The 24,648-nt window shown below is 40.1% G+C and overlaps 1 protein-coding gene across 1 annotated transcript; it reads left to right on the forward strand.

Moving 5' to 3' along the window:
• Positions 1–10,180: 10,180 nt before the first annotated feature.
• Positions 10,181–23,696, forward strand: vwc2 (von Willebrand factor C domain containing 2). Its single transcript, XM_017463209.3, has 4 exons — positions 10,181–10,439; positions 11,881–12,610; positions 15,237–15,366; positions 22,714–23,696. Exons 2-4 carry the CDS (start codon positions 11,963–11,965, stop codon positions 22,863–22,865), a joined length of 930 nt encoding a protein of 309 aa, XP_017318698.1. The 5' UTR covers positions 10,181–10,439; positions 11,881–11,962; the 3' UTR covers positions 22,866–23,696.
• The last annotated feature ends 952 nt before the right edge of the window (positions 23,697–24,648 follow it).

Genomic DNA, 24,648 nt, shown 5'->3' on the forward strand with positions numbered 1-24,648 from the left:
AGGACGTAATACTTTTCAATTTACACTTAACATTTAAGTGTTAACACAAATCACCAGTGATGTACCTCAGGGGTCCATGCTGGGCCCTATGTTGTTTTCTTTGTACATGCTTCCCCTTGGGTGCATTTTTTATAAATACATTTCCTACCATATTTATGCACAATTGTATCTCTAATTGAAATCTCTCATTGAAAATGAGAGATACTGGCTATCTAAAAACTTTCTCCAGTTAAATAATGACAAGACAAAAGTCAATATATTTGGTCATCCAGACTCTACAAGAACGGTAGCTGACAAATTGGGGCCCTGGTCAAGTAATATACAAAGCTATGCAAAAAAAATACTTGGTAATCTTCGACTATAAGCTAAAATTTGACAAGCAGGTAAAGTCATTTGTGAGAGGAAGAGTTTTTCAATTGAGATCTATTGTCAAATTTAAATGTAGCTTGTCATTTAATGATCTGGAAACTGTTATTCATGCTTTTATTTCTCCTCAAATTGATTATTGCTATTCCTTCTACGTGGGACTCATGTAGTCAGTCAACCCCGTCTTCAACTGGTCCACAATTGCACCTGCTCATCTCCTGAGTGGCACCAAGAAGAGGGAACACATCTCTCCTGTCTTTTCCTCATTTCTCTGGTTGCCAGTCAAGTACAGCACATATTTCAAGATTTTGTTATTTGTTTTTAAATCGCTGCATGGCTAGGCGCTAAGTTACAGCCCCCTCCAAAAGTATTAGAACAGCAAGGCCAATTTTATTGTTTTTGCTATACTCTGAAGACATTTGGATTTGAGCTCAAACAATGAATATGAAATGATAGATCACAATTTCAGTTTTCATGTCCTGATATTTACATCATATGTTAAACAATTTAGAACATGGCACCTTTGCTGGCAGACCATGCAATGTTTAGGTGAGCAAAAGTATAGAAACAGATAGTCTTATAGTAAATAACACTTAATATTTGGTTGCATATCCCTTGCTTGCAATAATTGCATCAAGCTGGTGACCCACTGACATTACCAAACTGTTTAATTCTTCTTTTTATGCTTTTAAAGGCTTGTACCACAGCTTCTTTCAGTTGTTGTTTGTTTTGGGGTTTTCTTCAGCCACCTCTTCAAGATGTGAAATGCATACTCAATTGGGTTAAGGTCTAGTGATTGTCTTGGCCAGCTTAAAACTGTGAGGATTTGTGAATAAAGGGTTGCAATGTTAGGAAAAGAGAAAAAGTACACAGAAAGACGGCGCCCTCGCCCCGCTACACGCTTCCCACACCAAGGCCTTGGGAGAGTTTGCCAAATGACACACAGATACAAAGTTCAAATGGCAAGATCTCTTTTTTATTCAAAGAAAGGCAGAGTATATATCATGCTTGACACACAACAGAGACAATAGGTTAACTATTGATTAGCTAGACAGAAGGGCATATTTGCATAAAACAGGAAGAATATCAATGTAAGACAGGAACAACTCCATACATAGTTTTCAGGAATTCATAGGAATACGAGCAAATGTTATTTGGGAAGGTATGTAAATGCAGGCAAATGGTATTCTGGGAGACAAAGGAATGCACAAGGTGAGGGAACAGAGAGGTTAGAGTGTTCACAGTAAACTTATCAATGCCCTCTTAGGCCCCAACAGGACCTGCATACACTCTTCCCATAAGTGTCGAGGAACACCCAGGGATCCATGAGCCTATGACAGCTCCCACCACTCACATGCTCCCTCCAGACAGAGCATGAGTCGTTGTTTATTACTTGTGTGTGTTCTCAAGGCTAATACAAGAAAATCTATATGTGTATGTGCTAAGGTGTGATGAGAAGAGGCCCCCTAATGGCTTCTTGATTGTGAATTTTCTCCTTTCTCGGGTGAGCTGGTTCTGTTCAGGCACCATTTCTGTCTAGTGACGTGAATCCACTGGAGTTGAGAGTCAGTGAGTACGGCCGTGCAAGCGACGGCTATCACCTTTGTGGGAATTCCAAAGGTGGCTTCTCCAACCTTCTTGGGGTTGAGGCTTTTCTAGTACTGTATCACCTAGGGAAAAGGGGAGCAGGTTTATCTGTCAGTAAAGGGAGAGAAGCAAAGGCATTACTGTGCACATTGTTCAATTTTTTCAATTAACGCTTGAGTGTCACCGACAATCAGGTCCAGGTCTCCTGTAAAAGAAACACCAGGGTTAGTTTTAGTCCACGGGGTTGGAATGGGTCTGCCCATTATGATTTCAAAAGGAGATAATTGAGACTTTAGATTTGGTGTCATGGATGTGAGGAGAGGGTGAGCCCTCTTTGGCAGCCCACTTAGCCATCTCTTCCACCAAACAATTACCAACCTGCAAAAAAGGTACGGCAACATTTAACTCAGCATAAGCATCAGAATTACGAGAGTTAGAGGGCCTGATGGTAGTGGAGTCAGCTGTACTTCCTGAATAATTGTCTGTTTGAGTGCTTTCACTGATTTAGAGTGACCTCTTCCACCCATGTCTAATGATTTACATACAGAACAAATAACACACAACAAAGACAACACACAACAAAGACAGCAGGAAGGTGCAGCGTGGTGGTAAAGTATTTTCAAACAGCAAGAAGAACAGAGAAAAATAAAGCAATAGTGCGCGCAACTGAGACGGGCTCAGCTTATCCTCCTATTTCAAAATTCTTTGAAAATAGGTTTATACTATTAATATTTACAATAATGCAGAGAGAAACATTACTCAGTGGCCTGAGCCAAATCCTCCTATTTCAAAATTCTTTGAAAATAGGGTTATACTGCAGTGACTTACAATAAGGCCAGGAGAAAGCACTACCACGGCGGCCGGAGCCTAAGCACAATAAAGATTCAACTAACAGTTACTTCCAATTGCTTCCGTATAACACCACAGAATATTTATACATTTACATTATACATTTTTTCATTTAGCAGCTTTTTATCCAAAGCGACTTACAAATGAGGAAATTTATGCAACGCATTTATGCAATGCATGTAGTACAATTGGGATACATGAGATATCCACTTCAAGGCAGAGCAAACAAATTAAAACTATTCTTACCTCTCAGTAGATATCCCGGAAGAGCCCCCAAACTGTTAGGATTTGTGAATAGAGAACCTTCGGGTTATGATTCTTAAGAAGTGAGAAAGCGAAAATACACAAAAAGACGGCGCCCTCGCCCCGCTACATGCTTCCCACACCAAGGCCTTGGGAGAGTTTTCCAAATGACACACAGATACAAAGTTCAAATGGCAAGATCTCTCATTTATTCCAAGAAAGGCAGAGTATATATCATGCTTGACACACAACAGAGACAATAGGTTAACTATTGATTGGCTAGGCAGAAGGGCATATTTGCATAAAACAGGAAGCATATCAATGTAGGACAGGAACAACTCCATACACAGTTTTCAGGAATTCATAGGAATACGAGCAAATGTTATTTGGGAAGGTATGTAAATGCAGGCAAATGGTATTCTGGGAGACAAAGGAATGCACAAGGTGAGGGCCTTTATCTGTCTTTACCTGGCTGGGAAAAGTGAAAGGTGTTAACACGGACAAAGTAAGTGTTAACAAAAGAACAAAGAGGAAAAGGGTTAAGGGAACAGAGAGGTTAGAGTGCTCACAGTAAACTTATAAAAAGCCTTTCTTTTTTTACTCTAACAAAGTCCTTTGTTGTGTTGGCAGTGTTTTTTGGGTCATTGTCTTGTTCTGGATGAAGTTGCTCCCAATTAGATTGGATGCATTTCTCTGTAAATTGGCAGACAAAATGTTCCTGGAGACTTCTGAATTCATTCCTCGGTTACCATCATGAGTTTCATCATCGTTAATTAGTGAGCCTGTTGCCGTACAAGCCCAAGCCATGACACTACCTCCAACATGCTTGACAGATGAGCTTGTATGTTTTGGATCATGAGCAGATCCTTTCTTTCTCCACACTTAGGCCTTTCCATCACTTTGGTCGAGGTTAATCTTGGTTTCTGAACTTTTATGGCTCATCTATGTATTTCTTATTGCAAATTCCAATCTGGCTTTCTGATTCTTACTGCCCATGAGTGTTTGCATCTTGTGGTATTGCCTCTATATTTCTCCTCTTGAAGTCTTCTTCAAATGGTGGATTATGACCCCTGCCCTGTGGAGGTTGTTGGTGATGTCACTGACTGTTGTTTTGGGGTTTTCTACATAGCTCTCACAATGTTTCTCTCATCAGCTGCTGTTGATTTCCTTGGCCGACCTCTCTGATGTCTGGTTTTTAAATACACTAGTGGTTTCCTACTTTTTCAGGACCTTCCAAATGGTTGTATTGGCTATACCCAATAATTGTGCAATGACTCTAATTGATTATCCCTATTTTCTAAACATATTAATTTTCCCAGACATGTGAAGATCTTTAAGATCTGTAGTATCAGGTCTTCTGTTTGGTCTTGTATATTGTCTGTGGTTTTGTCTTTTAATGTTTTTATTTCTCCTTTGCTTTACTGCTTTAGTTTAGTTTTATTCTTTTGATTATTTTATTTGAAATATTCTATTGTCCTAATCATTCCATTTCTCTTTCACTGGTTAGACTTAATCAAGATGATGTACAGCACTTTGCCTGACATTTATTTTCTATTAAATGTGCTATATAAATAAAGGTGACTTGACTCATTTTTAATAGAATACAGAATTCTATTGACATAATTCTATTGATGCCTGCAAAAGATAGGGTCTGCTGATAATGCAATTTTTATTTCTAAATTAGTGTAGCTGTTTTGATTTTGGTTGAAGGAAACTTGCACTTCTATATAATCCTCAAGGAGAATTTGTTTTTGGATGCACAGTGTCATTGCATTTCTTGTGATTTCATTTATTTGAATAGACCTAATTTTTGATTTAATGAAGGGAGCACTGACTTTTTTATGATATGCTGCAGGAAATTCATCCACAAGGCAATTCACCCACAGGATGCACAGGATTCACAGTCTCAACATTTATTCATTTGATGCATCCAAATTGCTGATCCTTGTACAAACCAGAATAACAAAACAGTCTTTCAGCATGCACCATTCCAGGTATTGTGTATATAACAATGACTGTAGAGCTACTTTTTTGTTATTCTATTATAGTGCAATGCAAGTCATGTTTTATAAATGGCTCTATCTTAATGGCTTTTTAACAAATGTCTCTGTGTTGTCAGGGAAGAACTTTATTTTACCTCCTCCCCTAACTGAGCATGAAAAAGCCTTTTCACAGGTACTGCATTAACAGATTTTACTCACAGGTTCTCATATATGTGCATCTGCTGTGAGAAAACCATTACCACATTCAGGCGCCCTGTCCTCTTTTCAGCCAGCAGTGACCCAGCATTGATGTAACAACTTTACCTCCTGAGCGACACGCACACATGAACTATTCACAGCCAAGTTACAGAACACTATGTGTTACCTATTTTGGAATCAAGTCTGCATGCTAAGACCTGAATATTATTGGACTGGATCGATTGTTCTAGCGTTAGAAGAATCTCTTCTTTGTGAGGAGGTGAAGCCAGAGCAAACAGCCTCAGTAAAACTGAAATGCTTCTCTGCCTACATTTTTGTTTAATGCTGAATTAATGATTTTCCCATCTCACCCCATCAGAGCAGCCTTGTGGAAATGATTGTGACAGACTGAAAAATCAATCACATTAATGCTGCTATGTGCTGGATAGGAAGAGAGTTTTTTAAAGGACATAATCACCTCACCCAAGGCACAATAGTTCTATTGTATGCAAGATCAGATGACATCCTCCGTAGCCATACCCCTCATTCACAGCGTTAGAAAAATACCCATGTACAAAAGAAATGAAAAAACAAAAATAAATAAATAACAATTCACCCCTCCTAGCTTCCAGGGTTAGTGAATATCATCTGGACACCTTCTTGCTTGCATGTGCATACATGCTGAGACCAAAGTCACAAAGTGACTTTCCACATCTGCTCCCCGCAGACTCTCCACTGGTGTCCCATAAGTCTCAGTACTTGGTCCTCTTCTGTACTCACTCTATACTCAATATCTTGGTGAAGTTATATCCTCACAAGGGTTTTCATACCACTGCTATGCGGAGGACTCTCAACTCATCCTCTCCTTTGATCCCTCAGACACTCATGTTTACGCCCAGATCTCAGCATGTCTGGCAGACATCTCATCATGACTAGCAGCTCATCAGCTGAAAATGAATCCCAGCAAAACTGAACTGCCATTTTTCCAAGGTGATTCATCACCTCGTCAGGATCATGAAATCTCCCTGGACAACTCTCTGATCTCACCTTCTGTCGCTGCATGCAACTTTAGGGTAACCACGGATAATCAACTGTCCTTTTCCTCTCACATTGTTAATCTGACACGCTCATGTCGATATATCCTTTACAACATCAGAAAGAATCGTCCATTTCTGAACTGCTTGTTTAGTCTGTCCCTTGTCATTTTGAGACTGGAGACATTTCGCAACTCGCTCCTGGCAGGTCTGACACTGAAAACCATTCAACATCTGCATCCAACTGATCCAGAATGCTTGACTTCTTATCAACCTTCCTAAGTTCTCCCACACCACCCCACTGCTACACTCCCTCAAGTGGCCCATATAAAACACTGACATTTGCCTACAAAGCCAAAACGGACCAGCACCCACTTACCTCAAAACACTTATCACACATCGCAGTACACCATGCTCCATCCGATCCTCTAGCAACGCTCAACTGGTCCCATCATCTCTCAGGGTACAAGGAAGGCATGCATCAAGACTCTTCTCTGTTCTGGCATCAAGGTGGGGGAATGAACTTCCCCTTGAACTTCCCCTAGATGTCCGAACAGCTGAGTCACTGGCTGTCTTCAAATGACCTCTAAAGACCTATCTCTTCCTAAAAAACTTAAATTAACACTTTAAATTAAAAATAAAATTGTGTTGTCTGAGTGCCTTTTTTACTATATTACCTCTCCCAACAGAGTTTTTTAGACTGATGTTATTCTTTGTCAGCGACCTAATGAACCAGTATCAGTATGTATTTATTGATAGAGACTCCAAAGCACTTCTGTAAGTTTCTCTGGATAAGGCTGTCTGCCAAATGCCATAAATCTAAAAATAAATGTGATGTATGACATAATATTTACAGTAAATACCATTGCCCTATAGCCATCATTCCCTTTCTTCTTCTCACCTCATACACATGTCAAATCTCATGCTCATGTTATAAAGTTATCTGCTTAACAGCTTGTGACTTCTTGTGAGATATAGTATACTATGAAGCTATTGATAGACTCCTGTTATCTATCTATTATTATCTCTTCATCTGTAGTGAGTGTAATTTTCATTTGAGTCCATCTGATACGTTGTCTTTTAGCTTGAATTGCATTGTTAACTATCAATCACCATGTTGTCCATGTCCATGGAGTTAGCTATGAAATGTTCTCATTATGACACTCACTCTCTTGGAGTGGGGTCTCACTCTGTGCTTTTTACGTCACCCACCATCTAGTGACCTACAGAAGCTAGCTGGACTCAATAATATGCATACAAGGGCTAGAGTGGATTTCCCCTCGTATCTCCAGTGAGTCTCCCTCTGTGCTTTGGCTCAGCACCACAGCCCCCACAGTCTCTCGACTAGTGAACCTATGGCTAACCTACACACAGACTAACCCAGTTGGGGCTGGATGGAGTCTCCCTCTGTGTGCTCTCATTCATCCCACTAGTCAAATTCTTCCTTGGCATCTTGTCATTGGTCTACAGTATTCCACATATCCTGCTGTCTAGTGGCTAGTGTTACTGAAGCATTGTTCATAGTTAGCCCAATATGTTAGCCACTTGCTAACAACACCAGGGGTATAGTTTGTTTCCCTCTTTACTCCACGCCCATCAGGTAACATAGCATTTTTTTTTTTTTACCTATAATCTCCTACATCCCCAAATTTCACATGTGAGGGAGCTGATTGCGGTCAAGCTCCTAACAATGCAGTACCTGGGCCAGGACATATGGCAGCTCTCTGCTCTAGTTTATGCACAACACCAGGGTGTGGTCAGCTACCAATGATTCACACCATGCATCCACAGAACTACTTCATGTCAGTTTATCTGTGTGATGCATATTTCCATATTTCTATTGTGCCAGAACATTTTGGATTTTGAAGTATGCCCTTCAAGGACAGACAGAGTCTGATAGCCAGAGGTGTCAGGATACTACTATAATTGGATGACTGGCTCCTATGTTTTTTGACCCCACTTTACAGTACTTAGTCTCATGGTGAACTCAAAAACAAAGTGGGGTCTCAGATCTGGGAAAGGTTTGGCAAGTTACAGGACATTTTCATTTATGCCAAATCAACTTATGTCGACTGAGACAAGAAGAATTGGCCCTTCATTGGTCTTACTGTAGTTCCCATTGCAATTTCCCATCTATGCTAAAGTTGTACATAGTGACCAATGCAGTGTGCCACTGCACCAAGGACTGGCACTGGGGGTTCATGCAAGGAGCAAGGTGCCTCTGCCTGAACACCTTCCTTACATCTTTCCCGTCAGTTCTAAGATGTGTCAGTTTTGGTTGACACTGCCTACTTTTACATGGACAGCAATAATCTAATTATTGACCTTATTCTGAATAACACAATATTGTGATTAAGGTGTTTAAATGAGTTGCTTTTAGGATATTGCTTTCATGTTCACGTTTTACATGTTATATAACATAGATCGATTAACATCACACGTCATTATGTATTTTTAACATCACACGTCATTATTATTATCCCACGCTGAGCCGTCCAACGTTACCTCCAGAATTTCATGCATCAACATACAATTCGTCTTCATTATGGTACCGTATACAGTTTTGGGTGTTTCATTTTTAATTTTACGAAAGCTTCAAGTGCAATTAATTATTTGTCATGCTGTACGTGCAAATAGACGACTGCTTGAAACCATGGGCTGCGTCCGAAACCACATACTTACCATGTGTAGATGTATTTCGCCTACTAGGTTAGTATGCGGTTTCAGACTAAGGTTTTATCTGAGTTCAGATTGAATGGCAGATAGACTTTTATGAAACTAAAGTCACAATATGTTACCCAGGTGATATTCACCACCCATAGCATTTAGGAGGGGTGAAATTCTAATTATGTATGTGATTCTACACATGCGCAAAGCTATCTAGGTGATATAAACTGCCCCTGGCATTTACCAAGTGTTCATATAACCATAGTTTCATGGTCACTACATGCAAAACTCTGAATCACCTCTCTTATAAGTATATTTATAGGTTAAGTCAAACACTGTCATAAAGGAACAAAAATTCCCTCAAGTTTTCTATTCAGTTATTGAAGTTGGGGATTGTGGTACTTGGCAGTTGGACTTTATGCAACCATGTACCCATTCATATACACATTGCCTGGGGCATATGGCTTTTACCAGTTCCACATTTAGCATTTCACTTGATACAACATCAGGGGAGGCCATTTCTATCCACGATGGCCACCCATGTGGTCGTTCAGTCCTTTTGTCATCTTGAGACTGGACTAGTGCAATTCAATTCTGGCAGACTTCTGCGACATGAGAACACACCTGTGATGGGACTCCAGTCTATTACAGGGCACCATCCACACAGAAGCACATGCGCGCGCGCGCGCACACACACACACACACACCTAAGGGCAATTTAGAGTGGTATTTTTTCATTAGATAGGAGGAAACCAGAGAACCCGGAGAAAACCCAAGTGGAAAACTGCATGTTAAAATACTTAAGATTATGCAGATATGATTTGATAGACAGTCTTCTAAATGCTGTAAATGTAAACATGCTTCACCACGGGAAAAAATACTGTATCCCCCCAGGTCTACTTTGCTGACACGAGGCTACGTCCAAAAATGTATAATATGCTAATGTGTTCGACACCATAAGTAGCCTAACATTTGATTAGTACGCTAACATGAGTTTTGAAATGTAGCCTTCGTTTCATCATTGGCCCTATCCCTCTCAGCCTTAACTTATTGCTCAAGGCAGCCATTCAGCCCCTCAAACCCTGATGGCTACAGTGTTGCCAGGTTAGTTTAAAACCCTCACTACGTGTCTATTTTTAAATAGCATTTGCATGGGAATAAAACTATATTAGCCGATATTATTTCAGATTCTTTTTGTTTATCGTTCGTAATTATTTATATTGTTTTTTTTATATATAACAGTGATTGGAAGTTTAGGGCAGTTTTAGCAAAAAAGCAGGATTCTGGAGGCACTATCTCGGAACAACCTGGCAACCCTGAATGCTGGGAACGTTGGCCAGCGTTTGGGAGCGCAGTTAGGAGATGCATGCATGCACAGCGTGTGGTGGAGGAGTCACTGTGGAGATGTTCACAAACCTGAACTGGAAGAGCGCGGATTAAATCTTCGTCTGTTTCGAACCAAGCCGCTTAAAAAAAAGGGGGGAGAGAAAAAGCTTTCTTCAAAGGCATACAGGTACTGGCATTAAATCCAAAATAGCATGGTGTTTATGTTTATGTTTGAGCATTAAGGTAGGTATTCCTTAAAAGGCACAGTTAAGTTAAATGTGTGGGAGATGGACTTGGTCAAGCCACACTGTGAAAGTGATTTGTGTTCTGCTGTTCAGCCTGCCAGAATAAATAAATAAATAAAACAGCTCCTTTAGAGAATATAGTCACCGCAAAAAGAAAAAGAAGGGGAAAAAGACATAATTAAATTAATTTGGACCAATAGTTTTTATTTTCGTACCAGCATCTGCATGGAGATTTAAAAGAAATATAAAAAATGCGCATTGAGAAGAATCAGCACTGCTAGAGATTTTACAGGCTTCTGTATTGAAGAGTCTTTTGCTACTAAATACCCTTTTAAAGTCTGTGGGCGAGCCGCAAAGTGGTCAGGATAGCGCAGTGTTAATGTGGAATGACAGAATAAATTGTTACACTGCAGTTAAGTCAGTGAGGTGAGTTCTGCTAACGCACTGGGCTTTGGTATGGTGAGGCTTTTAGGCAAGGCTCTGAAGCGTCTATGCACCTGTGTATGGCATCAACAGGCTCTTTATCTGTTACCCTGCTTCTGTATTACTGCAGGTTTTAGGTTTCCCTAAACCTAATCTGATGAAGGGTTGTTAATGAGCTTAGAAATGGAGTCCGAAGGCAGAGAACACTGAAATGTGCAGAACGAGGGGACCATGACTGTTAAACGCTCGTGTTAAACTAACATCTTGGGTTGAACTGATTGATCACATTTCTTCAGATGGTGATATCCCATTCATTCTGCCTAGTAGATCACAATTTCTTTTTGTCACCTCTGTCTGAGTGAGATTCAGGTCCAGTTCCCAATTAACCTCTCTGCTCACCCAACTGGCTTGAATTTCTTGGATTGACTGTGTATGGCAGAGAGTAAAGAATTGGTGAGAAGGGTTGAGAAGCTGATGATCCAGCCCCTCCGATCTTTCAGGCAATTTGCTTTTGTGTCTGTCACCGATGTGTAGAGGTGCGACTGGAAGATTGCTTTCACCCTGTGTGATTACACTCGATTCTGTCAGATTTAACACATTTCCATCTCCTTCGTGTTCTGTGTACAGAAGCAACTTTCACAGGAATTTCAAGCAGCATAATTTCAAGCAGCATAATCGCAACCAATAAGTGGACAGTAAAATCGATAAAAGGTGGCTTGAATGAGGGCACTATATTACTTCTGGATTGCTGTGGGAAGTATATTAATACTTTAGTTTTAATCATTTACTGTGTTATTGATTTTGGCTAACTGTTTTGCTGTTCTTGCTGAATACGCCCAAAGTAGACCTTGGGGAGTTATGTTAACTTGGGCAACATTCATAGTGCTGCTGTCCTTCATGTTTCATTGTGACTGTTTTAAAAAGGTGAGTAGTTTCATTTTTTCCCCTATTTTGTTGCAGATGAGTCTGATCCTGTTTGCCATGTGAGGACTGATATGTAAGCCCAGGTGTCATCCCACCTTGCGGGTGGTGGGGAGAAGAAATGCTGTGCTCCATTGCCATGACAACAAGACTTATTGTTCTAACCTGGCTCATACAGACGAGTGCATGGGGCACTCCCATTGTACCAGTGCCCGAGGCAGGGGAGAGGGAGCGACTGGAGCGGGCTCTAAACCATTCCAAGCAGGGTGTGGTGAATTCCAGTGGCCAGCAGCGCCTGGAGGAGATTGATAATCTAGGACTGGAAGGGGTGAGAGGAGGCAACAGAACAAGCAGTAGCAAAATGAAGCCCACCTGGAGCTCCTTAAAGCGAGGATCCAAACTTCAGGGAAAGACACAGGAGGCCTGGGCTGAGCAGAACTCTGTGAAGAAAACTGATGAAGAGCCAACGGGAGAGGCCAATGCCTTAGTGGACACCACTGATGAGTATGCTTACCCTGATTATAGAGGCAAGGGCTGCATGGACGAGACAGGGTTTATGTTTGCCATTGGTGAGAAGTTCACTCCTGGACCCTCCACATGCCCTTGCCTGTGCACAGACGAGGGACCCTTGTGTGACCAGCCAGAGTGTCCAAAAGTCCACCCTCGTTGTCTGCGTGTGGACACCAGTCAGTGCTGTCCTCAGTGTAAAGAACGGAAGAATTACTGTGAATTCAGAGGAAAGACCTACACCTCACTGGAGGAGTTCAAGGTTAGACCAAATTTGCTGCAATAATGGCTTATTATTATTCCACTGCGTCATAAACAGTGAAATCTTTTCTTCTACAGCGTAACTAATATGTAAACAGTCATTTGTTTTTATTCCACCACCCGTATGATTGCACTTTAATATTTCCAGTAATCGCTTTATGCACTGGATATTATTAATAAACAATTAATGATATAGTTCGAGTGATGGCTACAGTATATTTTGTGGCAGAAAAGATGACAGTCAGCTCAAGTGCCACTCACATTATGCCATTGGTTCGCTGGATATCTGTTCATCACATAGGTGAATTGAACTTTTGTGCTCTAGTGGACTCAAGTTGAAGTAATCTAATATGTGCACATCATACCTTGATTCACTATTGATTGGAACAGAACAAAAATGTGCTGCATTCTTGTTCTTGTTCTTACTTTTTCTTTGTCTCACTCAAAGGATTCATCAAAGGATTTTTTTCTAATCTTATCCGTGTCCACTCGGAATAACCCCATAGGAGATGATGTTATTGTTTTCCCTGGTGTTCTATGATCTAAATGGCGTCTGTAATCCCAGGGCTGCTATTTAGATGCAAATCATGATGCTAAAAAAGAAGGACACATTTTGGTCGTTATCCATATGACAGTGCTTACAGATTAGTCACAAGCCTTCCTCCGACGCAGCATTTGTGTCATCAGGTGAGAAGCCGTATCAGGTCTATAAATTATTCTTTTTGTACTGTGAGTGACTCAACAGAGAGAGATTTGTAGCTGCTTGTTGTTTTTACCTGTTGTTATGTTTCTGCTCATTTTCATGCCTTCATGTTTTTCATATTCTGCTCTTCCTTTGCCTTATCATAGGAGACCTCTGCAACACCACACACTCACAAATTAAGTCGATTTACAAAGAGTGCCAATATCTAGGGGCCGGATTTGTTATTCCTAATACATATGCAAAAGGCAACCTTAACAATTAGAGTCTTGGCAGAAGTTACTAACTCAGAATAATATCTGTTAAGACCCTGCAGGGCTGTTCTCTTATGGAAGCAAGGTGTGATCTCATCTGTTCTACATTTATCAGCGTTTTCAGTTTTCACTGTAGATGTAGCAAGTTCATGCTCAACAAGTTGCCAAAAATAAATCCTTTTTTTCTGGCTGAAATTGAGTAGCATGCTGTCCATTGTTCTCTCAGGTCGAGATACTCTTCATGTGTTTTGTGCCTGGAAAATAAAGAGCAGTGAGCAATACCTATTAGTAAGCACACTTGCTGTTTTCTGGGGCATTAGGATGTGGATCTGTGAACACCAATACATTAGCAAACCACTGTATAAGCCTCTGGATTTACCATGCACCAGATGCTAGGCTTTCTCCTGTGGTGATGCTCTGCCATGTCTTTCTTCAGTTGCTGCTTGTTCTTAGAGCGGAAACCTTCAGCAAATAAAATGCCTTCTCAGTTGAATTCAGGGCCACTGCAGAACATTCCACTTCGTTGCCTTAAACAGTCTTGGGTTGCGTTCGAAGTATGCTTCGGGGCATTGTCCACCTGCACTGTGAAGTACCGCCCGATGAGTTTTGAAGCAGTTGGCGGAATTTCAGCAAATAATATAGTCCTATACACTTCTCATCATCGATAAATACAAGGGAATCAGTTCCACTGGCAGCTACACATGCCCATGCCATAAGATTTGTGGTATTCGTCAGATCGTGAGCAGTTCTTTCCCTTCTCCATACTCTTCTCTTCCATCATTCTGATACAAGTTGATCTTTGTCTCATCACTCTTAGAACTGCGTAGGCATTTTTAGATGTGTTTTTTTTTTTCACAAACTTTAATCTGGCCTTCCTGTTTTGAGGCTTACCACTGGTTTACATCTTGTGGAAAACCCTCTGTATTTACTCTGGTGAAGTCCCATCATGATTGTTGACACAGATTTGAGCTCATATTCATTATTTAATTTCAACTCCATTATACTGTGATACACAGAATATGATAGACAGCTAAAATAACAATAGCTTTGTCAATGTTCAAATATTTATGGACCTTAATGTGTGTACTGTATATACTGTATATGCTAAATACACTAAATGGCCAAAGGACCAAAATGAAAGCACACAATTGTCTAGAATGTCATTTTCTGCTGTAGCATTACAGCTTCCCTTCGCTGGAACTAAGGGGCCCAAACTGTTCCGGCATGGTAATGCCCCTGTGCACAAACTGAGCTACATAAAGACATCATTTGCCAAGGATTGGAAGAACTCAAGTGGCCTGAGCCCTGACCCCACTGAACACCATAAGGATGAATTGGAATGCTGACTATGTGCCAGGCCTCCTCACCCAGCATCAGTGCCTGACATCACTAATGAATAATCCAAAATCTAGCGGGAAGCCTTCTCAGAAAAGTGGAGGTTATTATAACCTCAACAAAGGGACCAACTCCATGTTAATACCCATGGTTTTGGAATGGGCACATATGGGTGTGATAGTTAGGTGTCCACATACTTTTGGCCATGTAGTGTGTGTATATACACACACACTTCATAAATATATGCTCTTTTGGATTAATGTATAGTGTGTTTGGTATCTCTGTGTAACCATTGCTGTGTGTACATATGTAATGTTTATGTGGGTTCGTGTATCTAGGTGTCTAGGTGTGAGAAATGCCGATGTGAACCCAGTGGGGAGGTTTTGTGTTCTGTGTCAGCTTGCCCGCAGACAGATTGTGTGGATCCTGTATATGAGCCTGACCAGTGCTGCCCGGTGTGCAAGAGCGGTGAGTCTCCTATCTCTTGTGCTGTCCCTTTCCTTTTTCCTTTTCTTTTACACTCTTTGCCTTAATCTAGCTTAGTCTATCTCTCTCCCTGTCTTTGTTTCTGCTTTTTTCCCCTCATCCCCCTCTGAGTCTCCCTGTCTCCTATAAGCAAAGTGAAAATCACTTCTCAGAAGTGACTGCAGTGACTTGCCTGCAGTACGTTCAATTACCCCTTTCCCAGTTCACCAGAAAGACAGCATGATAGAAGTGTATCGCTGTACCATGAGTGGACTTTGCATGTGTTTCCATCTCATTCATCCATTGACAACCTGAACTTTTACATTTAGATGACCTAAGAGGTTTAGATTTTTCAATAAAATTAAATATTTTTGTGAACTGTCATGATGTCACATTATGTAAGTTAAATGTATTTGCTTTTAACTTACATAACGTACATAGAGTTCTGTCTTTCCTTTTACAAAATGCAGTTGAGAAAGTAAATAATTAACTGGGTATCTTTATAAAAGCACCATAAAGATTTTCATTTAAATAAATAACCAAAGCCATTTGAATTTTTCCTCATCACCTGTAACTTTGCAGTACTCAAAATGATGGTGCAAAAGCACTAGGTGTTTTATAAACTATCATTTCACTACATGACAATGAATAATCTGAATAGGACCAATATCTGCAGATGCATTAAGTTTTAAAAATGGCTTGATACTGTTTTCCATTAGCAACATTAACGGAATGGAGACGTTCTTTCACCAGTACTTGCACTAATGAACCATCAGAGTTCCTCTGCCTGATTTATGAAGGTAAGATGAGGTGATTAACTCTAGCAGGTGTTTCAGGCCACTAATGATTAAACATTTGCACACAAAAAAAAAAAATGTTATCATTTTATTTGGCTGGAAAAAACTGTAGAGTGGGCTGCAGAAAAGCACACAATCAGGAAGCTGCCGAGAATAGAAAAAAAGCTCAATTTTCTGCAGTGCTGAGATGCCGTCTGATCAGTGTAAATGAAAAATCCGTCTTTGCACTTTTACTTTTCTGGGCTGTGCCTGTTGGCACTATTTGGCTAATGAAATGAGCTAAAAAGCCTTAACATTGCATAAAAATGAGTTTTTGTGTGGATTGCTGCATCAGAACACATTACAGTGTTGTGGGGAAAGTTTGCAGAATCAGATTAAATGGAGCCGTGGCAATCTGAGATCATTTCAAACAGCACACCCTATACTGTGTCTCCCTGTGCTTCCTCTCTGATCCTAATGTAGTATGGCACCATGCTTTCTTCAGCAAAACAGAATGGCAACTCGGGATATGGATCTTGGACTTGGCAGCTAAAGTTCTGTGCTTAGTTGTCAATAAACGAGGCACAGCCATTATTTTAAAAAGGCATCTAAAAATGATTTACAGAGGATTTTTTTTAAAGCATGTTTAGGATGCGCAGAATATCTGAGTACATAGACATGGAGCCCATGAAACAGAAAAGCAAATGCCAACAGGAACAGGGGTGGTATTAAGACTGAAGCACCAAACGCAGCAGAACAAATGCCAGCGTGTGCACTCAAGCGGTCAGGATTTATGCTTTTAAGATGAGCTGGAACTCTTTCCTCTCTGCAGAGAATTACAGTTGCTGGTATTTTAAAATATTTCACAAGACCACCTAATATCAGAGTGTGCTTAACAGGTGCTGCGAAATGAAAATTTAAATGCATTTTTCCTCTGCAGTGTGGCGTATTTCCGTGTGAAACTGTTTTTTTTAGGGGGGTAGGCCGGGGGTTTTGACTTTATTCATCAAAATTTGATTGCCATGTGAAAAGTACTCAGGCCAAAACCAACACGGAGTCAGCTGTAGATGCTAACCTGCAGTCAATTGTGAAGGACAACTCGCGTGCAACACCACTGGCACACTCATTAGAGAAGGCAGAGATGGAGGAAAGGGCCAGGGTTAGGCCATACTTATTTAAGGATGTACATGCAGCCGAGAACAGCAAAAAGCAGAGGCCAAAGTTTGTGGTCCCTCCTGCGAGCATCTTGATGTGTTATAAATGGTAAAGCATTGGTTATTAATATGGGGTGTGCTGAAAGTCTCCATACATTGGGGAAATTAACATTAATTTAGCAATATGTAACTTTATTTACAAAACCTCCTCTACATGATTGCCGTTTCTTTGTAAACACACACAGTCATCTCTCCTACTCTTGATGAACTGCTGTTAATGCATGTTATTGCATGTCCATTGCAACCTTGCGACAGCTTTACAATCCGGCCATGAGAATGATTTACGTAATACGAATACGTTCTTCTTTTGTCAAAGGCATTCTTAAAGACTATCTGAAAAAAATATATATATATGATGTAAAAAACGTATGAAAATGTTTGGAAAACATTTTGCTAAAAAGTGTTAATTTCCCCTAGGTATGGAGACTTTTGGGACACCCTGTATTTTATTTTTAGTCCAGCCCATGATTCTGCAATAACATTAGTAAAACTTTAGTAAAAGATTACAAACAAAAAAATTGCTTTTAAGTAATATGCACAGATGTATCTAACCAAGGCCATGAGCTAGCAAAATGTAAAAAGTCAATCTTGATATCAGGTTGTCTTTAAGTTTGATTGTGTTCATAACATATTGATTGCATTCGGGATTCTGTAATTTTCCAATTCCATTTGAACAGATTTTGCTGTAAAACATTGGCACTTCTTTTTATTTCCTGATGTTTGGAGAGTCTAGTAAGTGCAGTATCACTTTTGTGGCTCTCGTTGCAGGGGTACAAAGTGTCTGGAACAGATGTGGTATGATAGGTAGGCAGATGCTCAGACCTCCTGAGATTTACACGCATCAGAACTAAGACTTCAAAGCCTTGCTCTGTGACACTACAGGATGGCTGCCTTGTAAGGCAGCTCGAAGCTAGTCTGCACTCCTAATAAGGATCAGCTGTGTGCCACCCCAACGTCATTGTCTTACATTCAGTCTTACTTTCTCCACATCTTTTGTTTGGCATAGTTCTTAATCAAAACAGAATCCATGTGAGTGTTTAATTGGAACCATTAAGAAGCCATTATCATCTGGCTGACACTAATTTGGTCTGGTTACAAGAAAGAGAGCCTTGAGTCTGGAGTTTTTTAGAAAAATGGAATGTCTTCTGAATGAAATGATAATAGCTGGTGAAGAAAAGAAGAAATTGGAGGTGTCATCTTCATTTTGGATCGTGGACTTGACGCAAAATGGGAAGGCGCTATGGAGAATCAGTAAATAAACCGGATGCTGGCAGTTCTCCTAGAATCATAATCATGCACCCAGTCAATGCTGAGCACACTTTGCCCAGTGGGGCTGCATTCTGGCCAGCTTATATCAGGTCTCACAGAAAGCCGGCAACTCAAAGGGGATATATATCTATCATTTTCCACAGTTATTAGGCTATTATATCATTTCTTCTATTTCTTCTGTGGCCAGTGCAGGCTAATATTAAGAAGTGCAGCTAAGCCAAGGACAGTTTAAGCCTCGTGAAAGCCTTCATCGTGGCGTTGCACATTGCATCATATTCACCTAAATGTCATTAATTTTATGTGGCTGTTTGGACATGAAAAGCACAGAGATTTTTGAAAGCAGTTCAGGAGCTTGATGTCTCCATTTGTTACTTATGAAGAGGCGAGGTTTAGGTCTTTTTAGGACTACTGAATGAAGCATTATGTGCAGTCCCTGGGATGTGTTGCTGGGGCGGTATGCTGGAGACACTTGAGGAAGTGCCATGGGGTTGAGATGAAAGTGAGTGCTATTGGTAACATCCACCACAGGCAGTTGTTCATGAATATCAAAGAACATCTGCGAGCGGCAGCATCGTTGGGAATCGAATTGAAGGCGCAAACACACTCACACAATCGTGTCTAGCATGCAAGCTGTGCTTTTAGTCACTCACGGGCTGTCATTAAATACAAGACTTGACATTAAACATTTTCCTTCATTTATGCAACAGCAGAGCAGCGCCAGAAATGTCACTCGGTCTTGAAAAGAGGGAAAAAAATCTAATATTTTGAATAGCTGGGTGTCTCAGGTCAAACATACAACAAGTAGCACAACCTCAAACAAGTTTCTTTCGGATCGGATGCCGCCATGCTTTTCAGCTCGGTGACCATGCAGGCAGAACATGTCTTCCTCTTGTACCATAACAGGAGCTCACAGCATGGTGCTATAGAAGGTTTTTAAGAGCACAGACTTGCTGCTTATTTCCCTGACGTGCGCTCCATTTTGGCAACCCTGCGTCTTGCAAGCCATTGCCTTGGCAACACACGGAAAAACAGGCGCTCCTCTTGAAGAGCTTAGACACTGGGGTCGCTGCAAAGCCAAGCAGGTTGCAATAAACAGGCCGAGTGAGAGCTGAAAGCCCTTCACACTGTGGAATGGCAGGCAGAGAGGCCACAATGCTGGAGGATTAGGTGCTCTCATGTTTTCAAATGAGATCTACTGTATAGATGATTGGTGAAAATATTCATGTCAGAATATGATGGGCTTCTCAGCGTTCATTATGGGTGCTGTAGGCAAACACACACACACACACACACCTGGACAGTATTTTGTAATAAGAGTTTATTGCATCCAGTTCTCATTAAAACGAAGAGTAATAATGATCATAAGCGTAATATTTCAAGCAATGTATCCAACAATATTCTAAATTTATTCTCATTGCATTTTGTTATAAGGGAAAACCAGGAGGTTTTCTCGCATCCTTGAATGCTAATTGGTTTTAACTGATAACAAAAATCCAGAGCAACATGTGACTTTTAATGATAATAGCTTAATTAATTAATGTTTGAGCAAAAACATGGCTCTCTTCCCATAGCCCCACACCACCAAAACTTCATTTTCCTCCAGCACTACAAAGCAAGGTCATTTAGCTGCATTTATAATGCATATGTGCTGAAAGACTGCATTAGAGGGAGATCTTTTAGCTTTGATTCTGAGTGCAGTGTTCATTTGCTATGCTTTGGGCTTTCTTCAAGAGCATGAGATGTAATGAGGTATAAAAGATCATACCGTTTTCTGGGTTCAAGCTTTTCTCCTCCTTTACTCTTTTTATCTCAATTACTGCTGAAGCATAGGGAAATGAAGCTCATCCCTGAATGCGCCAAAGAGTGTCTAATGGCATCCCCCTTTGAGTTTAGCCTCTACTCCGCTGCTTTGGTACTCAGAATAAGGGTTAGGACCATGTATCTTTTCATTGGTGTGAAAAATGTAGTGCTGTTGTTTGCGACATGTTTATTCGACTCATCATTCTTGTATTTCTTCCATCTTCTTCTCTTTCCACCTGTTCATCACTAAGTTTGATGTGTACATAAAAAAAATCCTCTTTTGTGTATCAGTTAAATATACACAACAGTCATATTAACTAATATTCAGAGTCAGAGATTAATGTGGAATGCAAATGTTCTTGATGGAACAGCAATGACAGTGTCATTTCCATAAACAGACTTGGTATTCATGAGGGACTGAAACTCAGATTGAAATTATTATAAATACAACTGCACTGACGTTTTGACAGCATCAACTAAATATTCATGCAGATTGATGCACCTATATCCCCTAGAGTGCAGCACTTCTGTCTATGATAATGCTTTTGTAGAGGCTGCAAAGCCTAATATCTAGGCTTTGTGCATATCAGTCTGCTGTGGGGAAAAAAAAGGAAAAGAGCCCATGTTGCCCAGACCCAGTGTCAGAGGCAATTAAAATGGCATTTTGTGAATGTTTTTTACTTAAAAGGTCAACATAGCACACATCATAAAATGGCAGCACATGTGCTAGTTCCCTTGACTCATTTCAACTTCTTGATCAGCCGTACAGAAAATTAGAGCAAATCTGTATTAGAGATTGGGGTTTTAGAGCCAATCAGTTTTACAATGGTAGCCAGGCAAGGAAGTAGAAATCCCTATTTTTGTTTCAGCAGTAGCTGAATGTGTGCATGCACTGTCTAAATTTAGACGTTGGTCATTGTTGTGGCTTTCAAAAAGACATTAGTACAGTTCTTTGTGATAAACATCTGCAAGAAAAAAAAAAGTATAAGTTAAATTCTAAGAAATATAATTCTAAGAAAAAAAATATAGAGTTCTCTTATGGTTTTGCATTAGATATATATTGATTAGTGTGTTTATTACAATGCCATTATACTTCTTACTTCTTAAGCAGATCCTGTCATAAGACAGATGGGGTCTTTATATTGCACATCCATAAATTCTTTACACCTTAATTTCCCTACCTAGTAATTATCTTTAGTCTGACATTGTAATGTGATCATGTTTTATGTAAACCCTGAGGCTGAGGTCTCCAGTGTCTGAGCAGTATGTTTTGTCATGTAATGGTTTTCCGTTGTGATCCCCAAGAGGACTATTTCCATGCTGATTGCTATCTGTGTGAGGTTATGCTGAAGTGGAACACAAAAGGACTGCAGGCAAATTAGATCATTCAGGCTGCATTTATGTACATCAGCAGACGAAGGGGGGAAAATGAACATTGTATATTATAACTATTGAAATGTTTGACTATTTAGGTATTCCAGACTGTACTGCTATTAAGGAGGATGCTAACCAAAACCCCATTAACAGCTACATAAAGCAACACAATGTTATACTGTAGGCTAAGGATTCATGTTCATCAATCTCTAAAGACCTGCATTGTAGGTAATGATTTGCATTTAAACTCCATTATACTGCATTCAGTTTTGCTTTGCTTTAAATGGGGCAGGGCTAAACGCTGAGCACATCACTGCATTTCGCTAAATCTCTACAGAAAATAGGGCTGGGTTGAGAAACAATTTGTTGACATCGCTTGGGCTGCAATCAGTGGAGCACAGGTTGTGTGCTGTTTCCACATTTGATGATGTGCCTTTGGACTCTTCAAGGCCATGATGTGCTTCTCAGAATGAATCTACAAACCAACTTTTCCTGACCATTTCTCTTTCTATTTTTCAAAGAAAATGATCTGGGGGAAAAAAATATAATCCTTTCAGGAGGCGAACTCAAACGTTGAACACACCCGGTATTCATTACAGATTCATCTTGATTCATCTTGAACACCTGTTGCATTTTACTGTTACTGCTTAGTCCTCATTTGGAGAAAAATAATGCGCTTAGTTTTTAGCTCTGGTATTTTTAAAGCTCCATGTTACTTTTTTATTTTTATTTTATTGTAGCACTTTTTCTGCATCTCACACGTGTATGATATTTCTTCTTTTTTATAATGACTGCATTTCAGTGTAACCTGAATTCCTCTCTACACTAAGCAAACAAATTTGTACACGGGATATGTTCTCCATGTGTTTTAACACAATTTTTTTTTTTTATCTCTCTCTCTGTCTCTGTGCATTTAGGACCTAACTGTTACGCGGACACTGCAGTGATCCCAGCGGGCCGCGAGGTTAAGATTGACGATTGCACCATCTGCTACTGCACTTATGAGGAAGGCACCTGGCGCATTGAACGGCAGGCCACCTGCAGCAGGAACGAGTGCCAAGGAAGCTAGGGCTACCTAGCGCTCACACCACATCCAGCCTTCACTTAGACAGCTGTCAGTCAGGAGGACACAGCCCATCTGGGCTCTGTAACGGCCCAACAGCAGCACTGAGTCTCACGCACACTGCTGCGATTACATCTGTCATGACTGTTTGTGACAGCTCGTCACGATCTGACCTCAGCCTGTCAGTAGCATTGTCGGTTAGCCTCGGAAAAAGGCCAGTGGCCAGGCCACATTGTTCTACATTCCTCATGCCGTTGCAGAGCCTGAAATATGACAAAGTGTCATGTAAAGTGCTGTGTTCCTGATACTGTTATATATTCGCAAGCTGGAGCAAGGGGCATGGAGGGATCAATTCAGTTATATTACTACATAAACTTTGTATTGAGATTTCTAACTAGTGTAATAAAAGCTATTTATTTACATATGTACTGATAAAATTACAGACATGATGATATTTGATTTACAGTTAAATTATATTTTTTTATAGTTACTGTATTTTGATATGTTGTCATACATGTAACAGGGTCAGACTTTAGTGCTACTTATTAGAATGTATGCAGAATAAACAGCTGTCACTGCGGATGAAGACAAAACGTTGTCAGACGTCAGGAAGACAAACTGTAGCCAGCAATCAAATGATAAACACACTTCTCAGCATGTTCCACAGCACAATGGATGTGATAACAATTTCAGCAAATTAAAGGAGGGAAAAAATAGGAGCTGTTTATGATGTTTATATTTTAGGTTTTTCTTGTGTTCTGAACTGAAGTGCATTTTAACAAGAAAATGTTGCTGTATTTGTGTTTACATGTTTCAAATAAATCAAGTTACACTGTGCACTAATATGTAAGCCTTAAACATTTCTTGTTATGCAGGCTAACTGGGGACACTGTCCCAGTATGGTGGCACTTTTATTTATTTATTTATTTATTTATTTATTTATTTATTTATTTATTATATATTTTTTCGAAGAGGCATTCTCAAAGTGTGGATTTGAAAAAAAATCAATTTTATCTAACTTCTGAGTTGTCCAAAGGTCTGAATGAAACCCAGCTGTTACTTATGAGGGATCGTGGCCTCCTTGCAATCCTTTGGAACTAAATTAAGGTTTGGATGATTGCATCAGCAGCTGGATGATGGGGTGCAGTCCCCACTCACCTGTGAAAGTCAAAGTAGCTCAGCAGAGTCAAAGCCCCTAATAATGACATGTTGTAAAACAATCAGTATTCTGAGATGGATGCCTGAGAAACTGGGTGTTGAAATACTGACAACTCACTTCACAGAAGACTTCAAAGGTATTTAACATTGGGCTTCGCAGACTATAAATGAGTGTGACAACATGCCTCAACACCAGGTGTTGTGATATTAAAGGATTATGAGCCACATGCCACAATAAAGAAATTTAATTACCTCCATAATCCCAAATGGCATCTTTTAGCTGCATCTAAACCTGACACTGCAAAACTGCAATCTCAAACTTGGAAAGAACACATTACATACATAGCTAAGAAGGTGCTTTTTATTTTGCACTCATATTGTACTTTTTAAAGAATTCTCTATGTATAATAATATGTTCCTTATGTATGGTGTTATTAATAGCACTGATGTTATATTACTTCTATATATCCTTCTGACAGTAACAAACTCAAAGAGCACAAATTACTTAAATTATCGAATCATAATACTTGTGATGACTTGTGATGGATCTATTCCCACCTCATGCTCAATGTTCCTATAGTCTCCAGATCTGATGTAACCCTGATGGAGGATAAAGTAGTTACTGAAGATG

The sequence above is a fragment of the Ictalurus punctatus genome, chromosome 3 (genome assembly GCF_001660625.3).
Source record: "Ictalurus punctatus breed USDA103 chromosome 3, Coco_2.0, whole genome shotgun sequence".
Classification (NCBI taxonomy): Eukaryota; Metazoa; Chordata; class Actinopteri; order Siluriformes; family Ictaluridae; genus Ictalurus; species Ictalurus punctatus.

What these genes read in the sequence shown, in the direction of transcription:
- vwc2 (XM_017463209.3), top strand. Translation starts at nt 11,963, where the DNA reads ATGCTGTGCTCCATTGCCATGACAACAAGACTTATTGTTCTAACCTGG. An exon ending in CCTCACTGGAGGAGTTCAAG is followed by an intron (nt 12,611 to 15,236) that starts GTTAGACCAAAT and finishes TCGTGTATCTAG; the next exon opens with GTGTCTAGGTGTGAGAAATG. An exon ending in CTGCCCGGTGTGCAAGAGCG is followed by an intron (nt 15,367 to 22,713) that starts GTGAGTCTCCTA and finishes CTGTGCATTTAG; the next exon opens with GACCTAACTGTTACGCGGAC.